The sequence below is a fragment of the Canis lupus genome, chromosome 17 (assembly GCF_048164855.1).
Source record: "Canis lupus baileyi chromosome 17, mCanLup2.hap1, whole genome shotgun sequence".
Taxonomy (NCBI): Eukaryota; Metazoa; Chordata; class Mammalia; order Carnivora; family Canidae; genus Canis; species Canis lupus.
In genome coordinates this window covers 9,675,454-9,688,478 of record NC_132854.1, presented here as the reverse complement: position 1 = coordinate 9,688,478, position 13,025 = coordinate 9,675,454, and the positions used below count along the sequence as shown (strand labels likewise).

The 13,025-nt window shown below is 36.8% G+C and overlaps 1 protein-coding gene across 7 annotated transcripts in view; it reads right to left on the bottom strand.

Moving 5' to 3' along the window:
- FGF14 (fibroblast growth factor 14) overlaps positions 1-13,025 on the bottom strand; it is a 613,045-nt gene that overhangs the window by 375,569 nt on the left and 224,451 nt on the right. For 4 of the 7 annotated variants that reach the window (XM_072782454.1, XM_072782455.1, XM_072782457.1 and 1 more), the window contains one exon: positions 11,064-11,194. The exons of the other annotated variants lie outside the window; for them this stretch is intronic. In XM_072782454.1, the coding sequence (XP_072638555.1) occupies positions 11,064-11,184 (121 nt within the window). In that variant the 5' untranslated portion in view covers positions 11,185-11,194. The remainder of the gene's footprint in view (positions 1-11,063; positions 11,195-13,025) is intronic. 7 annotated transcript variants of the gene reach the window in all.

The following is a 13,025-nucleotide window of genomic DNA, read 5'->3' as shown; positions in this document are numbered from 1 at the left end:
AAAATATTTTGTTCTATGGAGGGCACAGTGTGTGTGTGTGTGTGAGTGTGTGTGTGTATAATACATAATATATATAATAATGTTAATAATACTGTGTTTTATATATATATATATATATGACATATATATGCCAGTAAGCTATAGATAAGTAGGTGTGTGTATATATGTACACACACACAGAGCACAAACATAGTGGGGCAGCAAGATTCCCTCCAGAGCCTTAAGTATCTAGCCTGGAGGATTCTTGTATTTCCTGTCTTGGCTATTGAACATGGAGTATCTGAATTTATGTATTCCATACGATTACCCAGTTCCTCTAAGATAGCAATATTTATTAGAAACTAGTTTCCTACAAAGAAGAGGTCCAGATTATCATGAGAAATCCCTCAAGTCTTAAAACCGAAATATTATGCATCGTGTACCCTATGTTTAAGGAATAATCATATGTTACAATTTAGTTTCTGATAGGTTCTATTGTGCCATAATTCTCCATGATCTTCTTTCTAAAACATTTGGTTAGGGGTACCTGGGTGGCTCAGTGGTTGAGTATCTGCCTTCAGCTCAGGGTGTGATCCAGGGTTCCTGGGATCAAGTCCCACATCAGGTTTCCAGTGGGGAGCCTGCTTCTGCCTCTGTCTATGTCTCTGCCTCTCTCTGTATCTCTCATGAATAAATAAATAAAATCTTAAATAAATAAATAAACACTTGGTTAGATCACCATATATATATATGCACATATATGCACATATATATACTATAAAATACAAACTATATAAATATAAAAACTATATATATGTGTATATATGTATATATGTATGTGTATATATATGTATATAGTTATACACTGTTTATTCAATGAAACATAAATATAAGTCCAGGAAATAAAATTATTAAAGTGGCATTTTATTAATATAAATTTATTATGTGTATATATATTTATGATGGCTATTTATAAAATATGTAAATGAGAACAGGATTCATATTTGCAAGAAAATTTGAAATACCTGTAGCCTTCCTTCTGTCTATTCTTCCAGTTTATTTCTGGATTGTATCTTAGTTGTAGAGAGTTACAAAAAAACCTGAATTATTCAAGTAAGTAGCTGTAAGTGGTAATAGTTTTCTAACAGTTTGCCTTGTAATTGGAAAATTCTTCAATTTTACTGACTCAGGAACCTCTTAGGAGAATACTGGGAAATGTTCTGTCTAAAAATGGAATCATTACAGTATCTATCATCTAAAGTAATTTTTTACCATTTGCTATGGAGTGAATGTTTGTATCTCCACAAAATTTTTGTGTTGAAGCCCTAACCTCCAATATGATGATATTTCAAGACTTTCAGGAGGTTATTAGGATTAGGTGAAGTCAGGAGGGTTGGGCTGTCGTGATGAGATTACTGACCTTTGAAGAAGAGACACCAAAGAGCTCTTGCTTGTGCTTTCTCCCTTTCTCTCTCCCTCTCCCTCTTCTCCTCCCTCCCTGTCTCTCTCCCCCCACCCCACCATATGAGCACACATCAAGAAGTCGGCCATCTACAAACCAGTAAAAGGGCTAACACCAGAACCCAATCATGTAAGCACTCTGAGCTCAGACTTCCAGCCTCCAAAACTCTGAGAAAATAAATTTGTTAAGTTTCCCAGTCTATGGTATTCTGTTATAGAAGCCCCAGGAGACTACTACATCATCAGAAATACAAAAGACAAGTACAGTACTCAAGCCTTAACTATGCACATAGCCACCTAAATTATAGTAATTTCATAATGTGTGCATGGGCTATGACACAGAGTACCTAAGGCTTGCCTGGCATTGGATTAAACAGGGTGTACATAAATTGTAGTAGCAACTGTACCATTATACACACATGATAAGTGCAAGTCTAAATTAAGAAGAGTGAGGCCACAGTAGAATCACAAATTTTGTAATTAATACCAGTATAAGAAAATCAGTTATATGCAGTTATGTCTGGAGTCATTCATTAATTGCTTTGCTCACCAAAATAATTTAACTGGCAGCACAAGTTCATGGTCTCCACCATGCTAAAATTTGATATATTACTGTGCGGTATTTGTTATGGTTTTAAATACACTTTAAGATGCACTTCAAAATAAGTTCAAATACAATATTAGCAAGATCTCTGAAGCATCTCCTCTGAGTTGTATTATTTCTTGAAGCACAATTTGAAAACCTTTAGGTGAAATTATAAGTGTCACCACGGAATGATACCAATTTCTATTTCCATTATTCTCTGCCCACCCAACCACCCTAGCTAAGCCACATGTATTCATAAGTGCAGTATTCATCAGTAAGTCCCAATAACACCCTCTAACTTCAGTGCATTCCCCAATCCAGCACACTTTGCCCTCTCCTCTTTTTTAAGATCTTATTAGTTTGTTTGAGAAAGAGAAAAAGCACATGAGTTGGGTTGGGGGGCAGAGGGAGAAAGAGAAGCAGACTCCTTACCGAGCAGGGAGCCTGATGTGGGGCTCCATCCCAGGACTCTGGGACCATGATCTGAGCCCAAGGCAGATGCTTAATGGACTCAGCCACCCAGGTGCTCCTGTCCTCTACTCTTGATCTTATGCAACTCAAACCTTAAGTCACCAACACCGAAGGTAAAGGTACTTTAAACAATTTTCATCTGAATAAACATCATGCAAGCATAAATGGAAAAGGAATTCTAAAATTATTATCTAAATTAGAAGAAGTTAAACCATTTTAACTATGAACATTTATCATCCACCTATTTCTTTTTAAGTAAAATGAAAATATGACTACAAAGCAATTCAGTAATATATTATATGAAAGTTCCAAAATAAGCATTTCTGGACTTTGTTATGCTCTTTGACTAGTGTAACAGATGATCCTAATGGCCAAGAGCTACTGTTACCTTTTTTCGATTCTAACAGAACCTCAACCTTGTTTCAAGGTATTATGAATAGGGATACGAATTGTGCCACTGAGAGGAGACAGCCCTTTTTAGTGTTACTATGTGAATCCTAATTAAGGTAAAGCAATGACTGATTTAGGAATTGGCCTGAGACACACTTTTGGCCAGTAAGCTATGTGAGAAGTCCTACTGTAGAGAGAGGGTGTTTGGGACATTGTTAGGTGACATCAGGATCTGCTGCAGCCAATATGCAATCATGAAAGAAGAAGCCAATCCACTCATGTAGCAGAGTAGAAAGATGGAAAAAACAGATCCCAGTGAATGTCATTTTGCTGCTGAATTAACTAACTCCAGAACTTCTCTACCTCCAGACTTCTTATTTATATGTAAGCAAATTTTAGTTGTTTTTTTTTTATTTTGTTTTGAAAACATGTTAAGTCATACAACCCATGTCTGTTCTACATATGACATTCCCTTCAATGGACAGTTATAACTCTCTGAACAGCAGAAGTGATAAACTTCTCCCCAGAACTACATTAGACCCAAAAACCTCTTCAGGAATTATTGGTACATTAATAAAAATAACCATTGTACTTGGTTGCCCTAATACATTTTTAGAACAGAAAATCCTGCCAAAAGAAAGGGAGAGTATTTAGAGAAGTACATAAACATTATTTTATTTGAGTGCAAGAGATACCAAACCCATTTATTGTTAATGAAACAAACCAGAAAGCACCCTTGCAAAATCATTCCTATTTATTTTTCAGTAATGTTCTACTCAGGCTCCAAAGATTGTGCATCAGGGAAAAATAGCAGGTGTGTCATTAAAGAACAAGTCCAACCTAGCACTCTGATAAGCCATGAAAATTACTGAATTCAATTACACAGGAACTTTTATATTCTGCAAGTCTTGTTTTTGTGAGTCATCAAAGACTTCCCGGTTGCTTATCCAAAGTCATGTCATGTTGACTATCAATGTCAATGGGAAAAAAAGAGTTTTGTTCTGTTTCACTTTAGTCTTTACAGTGTCACATGTAATTTATATTCAGTACATGATAGTTTAGATTGATTCTAGTAGCTCTTGATAGGGCCTTGAAGTATTAACTAGCTAATGAAAGGAAGTGTTGATTTTGGTGGTTGACAAGGCATTTTGTGAGGTGGGCATCCAAGTCATATTATTTCTAACATAAGCATAATAGGGCATGATAGCACTATTTGCAAACTAACACCAAAAGGTGGCCCTTTGTCTCTCACATGTGCTAGAGAACCCACATGCAGAAATGTTTCATTAATTTCCCAGTTCATTCAATGAATACTTCTGAAACAGCCTCTATGATAGGATTACAGAGGAAAAACGATCAAGGTGAGAAAATACACTTTTCCAAGTTCCTTATAAGTGGAAAAATGGAGGCCCAATGAGGTGAAAGATTGATAAGAGTACAGCAATATAGTGACAGCATCGGGACTCAATGCTAAAACTCTTACCTTCCAGGCCCCAGTTCTTCAAACCACACCACACTGCTTCAACAATAATAAAAATCCTCCAAATGACTGCCTATGCTCAACCACAACTAAACAAAACATGAGCTTCAAAGAAAAAGAATTTAAAAATATGTTTTCAAACCAGCCCTAATGATACGACTCATTCATGAAGAACACTAATGAAAAAAATGGATGTGTCCGGGACACAAGAAAGGCCATCACACAAAATAATGGTCGCCAGGAAGGAAAAGAACATGTCCAAAGTGCTGAGGGAAACTTAAATTACAAATCCTTCCTTCCATTTAAGCTTCTGCCAGTGGTTTGTGGCTTAAACTCTGACACCAAAAGAGTTAACAATGATGCTCATAGACCAAACCTGGGTGATGAGTAGAGAGCATCCATTGTGACCCCCAAGAATAAATTATGCTATAATTTAGTGGCTATAAAGCACTTTGCTGAATTATTTTAGATCACATTTAGATAAACATTTATTGAAAAGCATCGTATTCATGTCCAGTCAAGACTCTTTACTAGCAGTTGGAGAAAATGAGAATCAGAGAGGTGACTGACCAAAAGTGAGCCAGGAAGCAACTGATAGGATTCCATTTTGAGTTTTCTGAACTCTAGGTCACATTTCCTTCTGCCCTGAGTTTGACTAGGTAAGATTCATGGACTTATTGTGAAAGCAGGCCAGGCTTTATAAATATGCAGATGTATACGTTTAGATTGCAATCCACTTATTCAGCGTTTCCATGTGCCAGACACTGGTCAGGTGTGTGACACAAAGATGAATAAGGTAGGGTCTGGTCTACTTTCAAGGAGTTTATGTGACAGAAAGGGAGAGAGAAACACATAAGCAGGCACTTTGTTATCATGTGCTAAATATTAAAACAGAGGAGTGAGCTCAAAGATGATCAATCAAAAGGGCTTTTTAAAACCACATTTCCTACATGTGCCAAAAATAGTATCATCAAAAATATCACTCTTTTGTACTAATCATTGGTGTACCCATTGAGACTTTTAAAATGCAAATAGTTCTGCATGAGAGCCCAGAGTCTTTGGGGCTGAGGGTCCTGCTCTGCCCAGTTCCCTGGAAGGGTAGGGGTCCCAGAAAGTCAGAAAAGAATAAGGCAGTCAAAGGTCATTTAATTTACCTTTCTGTTTGATCTCATGCTTGCCCCCATTGGGAGGCTGTGCATGTCAAAACTGGTTCTCTTGTTGAATTTTAGGCGAAAAAAATATGCAGATTTTAGTTTATTCTGTATGCCAGACCATGATTTTAGAGAATTGCTGTGCTCACACACAATATAAGTAATAATTACTCTTCAAAATTGGCAAATGCCCAAAACTCAGGAATTCTCCCAGACCTGGAAGGTGTGTGATTTTTAGCAAAATCTTTATTTAATAAATCTGAATTAAAATGTTTTGCCAAGCATAGTGCCTCCAAGGTTATAATGGATAATGTGTCAATGGTGCTTGCATCGAAATGTAAGTTTTATCATACATAAAAATGCTCATTTGTCTTCTATTCAATTACTTTCTAAAATCCTATGTTAATATTCAATATAATTTAGAAGGGAAAACAAGTTATTTTAAAACTTCCAACTGAAAATTTGAATGATCAGAATTATTTTTGCAAAAAAAAATGATTATAAAATCACAGGAGTTCTCTTAGTAATTATAAGCAAGAAGAATTTTTGAATCTGGTTTTATATTATACTTTCTTACTATGTGTTTTTAATTTCCTTGTAATTTGGGTCAATATTGCTCTTTATAAAAACATTTTAAAAAATCATAATAACATATAGAGTGGGGACTCAAGTGTGTGTTAGGAATAGCGTTTTGAAGAAAAGCCTCATAAGGCACAATTTGCTCTGTAGGCCTACATTCCATTTTCATGATAATATTTTGAACAAATAAATATTTATTGGTTATCTGGACTAGATTCTAAATTGGATCTAAATGGTGATGAACTTCGCAGCACTAACCAGCACATACCTTGAACATGCAGTTGGTGCTGCATTGTCACACACGTGTGCACGTGTGTATGTGCATATGCACAGTAATATATGCATTAAGATATGATAAGTTGATCATGAAAACAGATATATTGCAGTTATTACAAGTAATACTCCACATTTATCGAGTACCAACTATGTGTCAGGTTGTGTGTTAAGTCCCTTTCCTGTATTATCTCATTATTGAGAATATAATTTGGTCAAAATAAAAATTCTAAGGCCACTTGTCATTAAAAACAATTGACTTACAAATAGATGTTTGAAACATTTGTTTTTTTATATTTCTAAAGATTTTATTTATTCATTTGACAGAAAGAGAGAGCATAAGCAGGGGGGACTGGCAGAGGGAGAGGAAGATGTGGTGCTCTATCCCAGGATCCTGGGATCCAGACTTGAGCTGAAGGCAGACACTTAACTGACTGAGCCACCCAGGTGCCCAAAAACATTTATTAATATAAAATGATGTCTCCTATACTAGATCCTAAGAAACACTAGTTTCTTTGACTACTACTAAATATGACTATTTTTAAAAACTGTTATGACAGTTAATTTTATGTGTCAACTGGACCAGGGTAAGAGATGCCCACGTAGCTCGTAAAGCATTGTTTCTGGGGGTGTCTGTGAGGGTGTTTCTGGAAGAGATTAGCATTAAAATCAGTAGATTGAATAAAGAAGATCCACCCTCTCCAATGTGAGAAGGTATTATCCAAAATCCATTAAAGGCCCAAATAGAACAAAAAAACAGAAGAATGAATTCTTTCTCTCTTCTTGAGTCGGGACTTGCTTCTTCTCCTACCTTTGGACATCAAAGTTCCTAGTTCTCAGACCTCTGGACTCCAGGATGTAAACCAGGGATCACTCCCCTCCCCATCCACACCATCCACTCCCTTGGTTCTCAGGCCTTCTGACTCAGATTAAATTATACCACCAGCCTTCCTTGTTCTCTGGCTTTCAGACAGCATATGGTGAGATTTCTCAGCCTCCATAATCACATGGGCCAATTCCCATAATAAATCTATATCTATATATCTATAATAGATATATATATCATATACCTACATATTTATATTTGTAGATATAGGTAGAAATCCTAATGGTTCTGTTCCTCAGGAGAACTCTAATACAGATGGCAAATAGGTTTGAGAAAAAAATAAGGTAAAGTGAGTCAGAGACATCTCTATACCACAACACTTCTTAAGGCCTTTATTATACAACTGCATATGGAACCCTGTGAAAGAGAGAGACCGTAGCCCCTGATGTGCACACTTGGGCCAACGTACACACTACATCACAGAGCATCTCCAACCTGGTTCCACAGAGAAAACTTTGGGAAACATTAACACACAAACTCAAAGTGCAACATCATGTCAGGGTCCAGTGGGCAGGGCATGCTCAGGAAGGAGATTAAATTTGAAAATTTAAAGGAGACTTTCAATCTGATTGATGGAAGGAAAGGGGAATGACAAGGACAAAGACACAGTGGCCAGGCAGGACAAGGTAGATAAATGGAAATAAGACAGCAAAAGCAGACCAGGTCAGATCCAGGAAGGCCTTGTAAATCAAATTAAGGATTGAAGTAATAAAGAAAACTCTATTCTGTTATGTTCCTTTAAACCATCTCCTTTCCTTTACTGGAAATGGCAGAGAATTATAGGCCCTGTTCAACAGCTTCTACTTAGTGGTAAAAAGCACAGGTCTCTTTATTGAAAAGTCTATAAATCAACTCTGAGACAAAAATCATCGTTTACTCATACACTTGTAGAAGAACCAGTCTCCATGAGTTGTATGTCTGCCATTATCTTAGACTGTGAATTGAAGGGAAGAAGCTGCCTAACTTCAGCAGTACAAGATGGCAGAAAGAGCACTGACCAAAGATGGTGGAATGGAGAAATTTGTGCTGGTCCTGGCTCAACCATGTGGGTGACCCCAAGCCAAGTCCCTTAGCATCACTGAACCTCATGGGTCTCATTAAGAAAAATTGAGATTTTGGTGAGCTGGTCTGCCATCTTATGGTGCCCTAACAGTCTATGCTTTCCAGAGTGTCTTTTGTTTATTTTTCAAATAGCAGCAGTAAATATTATGATATGAAATGAGAAAGATAATACCTACCTGGAAGAAGTCCTACATGTGCTATTTAATGTAAAAGATGAACAACATCATGTAAACTGCTCCATTATTTCTCTGGGGCAGTTAGCTTGTGCACTGGCTTTTCCATGTGCCCACTAATGCCACTTACAGTCTTCCTTCCATGCTCTGGGGTCACGCCTGCCCCATCTGTCTCCATCACACTTGCCTCCCTTAAACATGACATGTTGAGGAATAAGGCATTAGGGAAGAAAGACAGCACTGGATGGGGAGGAGGACTCAAGGGGCAAATACAGAGTATTTCTTATTCTGTTCATCTCCTCAAATTCTTCTCCGGGGCTTCTCAAAGCATCACTCCCTTGATCGAGACAATGGCTCTCAATTGTGGGTGAATTTTTCCCTCCAGGGGACATTCAGTGATTTCTGGAGACATTTTTGGCTGTCACAGCAAGAAGGGGAAGGTGTTCTAGCACTCAATAGGTGGACAAGGGGTGCTGCTAAACACCCTGCAAAGCAGAGGGCAGCCCCCACAACCAATTGTCCAGCCCCAAATGCAGTGGTGCCAAGGCTGAGAAACTGTCTAGTTATACTGTGCAATTTAGCAAAGCAAGGACTTTGTGTTGAACATATAAAGAAAAAGGATACACTAGCAGTAGGTAACAGACTTGTAAGGATTATATCTTATTTTTTTTCCTATTTAGCTCTTTTACACCTAAAAAAAGTTTCTTGATGAACTATTTTAAAAAATTTCCCCCTACGATATGGAGGAGCAGAGAAATAAATACTATTCAAAAACTCTATTGCCTTTTGTGGTTTTTCTGTTAGAGCACCAAGAGACAGGTCACCAGGATGCTGATTTCCAAACTCTTGTATTCTTTTCCACTGTAAGAAGCAATATAGTTCATGGAGTAATCTCTAAATCCAAACAGAAATGGCAGCTGTGGGCCATGTGGATTATGTGATGCTGGGGGGCCCAGCACATCCAGAGCAAGGTTATGAACCCCATGTTCTCTCCCCTTTTCTGGGACCTTTCCACCATCTTAAACCTTTTCCAAAAAGTTAAAAAAAAAAAAAAAAAAAAGAGGGTATCTAACATCCACACTACCATTAAATCATATGCCGAAGATAAGCTAAGTTTCAGATGCCTTCAGTTCTACTTTCACTGTCAAGCAAAGGGTCCATGTGAAATAATGACTCACATTATTATATAATACTTATATAACATTTACATTTATATAACTTTATCATTGACATGGTGCAGTTTTCATTGTCATTAGCTCACTTATTTCTCGCAACAACCTTACAATACATTATTAGCCCATTTTACTCTAAGGAGAAAACATCTAGGAGTTCAGGTTCACACAGTATTTATATTTAAGCAAATCCTGATTCCCAAGCCAGAGGCTATGTTTTCACACTGCCCGACATAAAGCATAAATGTGCTGATAGGTATGATATTCTATCGTACTGTACATTGAGGGACACAGATTGGTTTCCTACCCTTGAAAATGGGTAGGAATTCTTGTTTTCTACCTTTGAATATAAAAATAGTGGTTTTCTTCACCAAAGCTAGATGAGTGTTAACTACCAACAACCTTTCGTCATCATGTCACTGGAAATTTAAGACCTAAAAAAACTTGCAGACACCACGACCAAGGCTTCTGGTCACTAGTTGTCTTTGTTTGCTGGGGCTGCCATAACAAAGTACCACAACTAGGGGGCTTAAAGAACAGAAATTTATTTCTCACAGTTCCTGAGGCTGGAAGTCCAAGAACAAGGTGTCAGCAGGTTTGGTTTCTTCTGAGACCTCCCTCACTGGCTTGTAAACAGCCATTTTCTTCCTATGTCTTCACATCACCTTCCCTCTGTGTGTGCATCTGTATCTTAATCTTCTCTTCTTATAAGGATACCAATTATATTGGGTTAGGGTTGATGCCAATGACCTCATTTTAAATTAATGACCTCTTTAAAAATTCTCTGTCCAACGCAGTCACATTCTGAGGTACTAGGGGTTAGGGCTTGAATATATGAACTTAACTGGGGACTCAAATCAGCCTGTAACATTGGTGTCAGAGGATTTTTTCGAGCTCAGATCTGGGTCTCATGCATGAATAGCTAAAAACCTCAATTCCAAAATAGAAAGATCTTTTTAGAGTTATGCCATGTTCTGCTTTCACCTATAATTTTTTTAATCTGTTAAAAAATACCTAAACAGTGCATTTTATTCTTAGAGCTTAGCTTTGTGCAGTGATGTGGAAAATGTATTGACATGTTAATCTACTAATGTTTCAAGTTCTGCTGAACATTTAATTTTAAAAGATATGAGGGGGTTGTTCAAGAGGTCTGTTTTTGGCTGCTTGGGAAACCACTTTTTGACTTTCTATATGACTTCTCTCCCTCCCACACGTACACTGTGGCAGCCCTGGGTCCTTACTAATGTCAGGCAGTGCCTAGCTTCAGTGGAGCTGCTGTGAGCAAAGAGGTCCCTGCTCTCCTTGCTCCCAGCTATATTAACCTGAGGTTCTCCTCTATAATGAAGTGATTATCTGAATTCAGAATTATCTCAAATAAAACAAAGCTTTTCTAAACATACCTGACATTTTCTCAAATTTTGAGGCTGGAAGAGAGAGAAAGAACATCATAGGGAACTGCTCTGTTGATGGAGAATGAAGAAGAACTAGAATTTCATATGTAACACCTCCTGATAGACACATGCATTTTTCACTGAAATAAAGAAGATGGTAATTGATATGTAGAATAATAGTACATTGTAGAAATAGAAGGAACCTAATTTGGGGATCTTAAAGTCTGGATTAGATCCCCAGAGATCTGCCTTTTGCTTCTTCTATGCCCTTGGGCAAATCGTTATCCTTCTTTGAAGTTCCCTTTTTTAATCTACAATTGAGTGGTTAATAATCTTAGTGCTGCCTATTTTACAGTTTTTATATGGATCAAATGAGGTACTGTATGTGAAATGCTAATGTAAACTATCTCCACTTTAAGAATGTTAGTGAGCAATATATTTCTGGAAAGAGTAAATTCATTTTCTACAGCATTTTGTCGTTTTCTTGAAGACAAATTCTGCCTTAAGTAGCTAAACATACTGCAAGATTTTAAGCATCAGCTCAACCCCAAATGTAGGCTAAAGTTTAAATGAAGCTGGCGTTTTCAAAATAGAATGATATGAATATTTGGGACTCTTTTAAGGAACAAATTTACTGCTATACAGATTAGGATTTTTTATCCTGCAGTGACTTCCAGTTTTCTTCTCCACTGAGGGCACCAGAAGTATGGGGAGAAAGGGGCATTAATACAAGTTTGCACACCAAGCACATCAATGAACCTACTTCTTCCTCCATTAGAAATCCATAAAATCTCATAGAATGAGAGAGAAGAGGAATCATATATAATCTTAAGAGGGGTTATAAAAAGTAATACTTAATCTCTTACTATGTCCAAACACTGAATTAAGCAATTTATAAACATTGCCTTATCCAGTCCTCACAAAAAATCTTTTGAGGTAAGCATCGTTCTTCTACTTTTCTAGCTCTGAAGGAACTAAACTAATGTTTAAAGAGGTAATAGTCAAACATAGGATTTGTTGACTTCACATCCTTGCTTTTAGCTCTTACTAAAAGTAGGTGTTCATGAAGAATAATAAGAATATAAATATAGCTAAACCTTTGAAATCAAACAGTGACTCCATTTTAGGGATACCAAAATTGGATTTGTGGATCTACAAATTGATTTATAAGTCAGAGTTAATAGATTTGGAAACTACCATAAAATTATTTAATGCCAATCCAAATTGTATTATTTCCCATTATTAACAAAATTCAAGTTCACACATGTTTTCATATGATATGCAAAAAACTAGCCATAATAGAATATGGTAAATTTAATAATTAGTGCTATGAACAAAAAATATTATGAGGCATTAATTGAATCTGGCACTATCAAGAAAAAGATCATCGGACTGGCACTTCAGGTGAGCCTCAAAGGAGAAATAGGTCTTCTTCAAATGGGGAATGTGCAGCAGGAAGAAATTAACATCAGTTCAGAGTATGGACCTGAGAGATGGATGGCATAATTCCTTATTAATTATAGTTTAAATAGTTCCCAAAAGAAGATAACAGATCTTCTCCATTATTCTTCAGTGGGTTTTCAGGAAACCAAGCTACAATGGAATTCTAGATCTTTAGAAGTCATATGAATAATAAAATCAGAGCTATAGCTCATTGTTCACTTCTTTGTTATAGCACGCATCAAACTGTGGCATAACTATGTGCTTATTACTTTATAAGATCCTATTTTATTTATCTTTGTATGTCAAGCACCCTGCACAGTACCTGACCCACAGTAGAATTTAATACACATTTGATTAATTAAGTGCCAACTGCAATATATAGTCAGTATTGACTGAATTTCTATTAGGAATTCATTTCCTTTTTTGAATTTGTACCATAAGAAACCTTACAATTAAAAGTTTTCTCTGTCAGATACCAAGAAAATTAGCATTTGTCACCAGTTTACTGAAGTGTCTCATCTCAGTAAG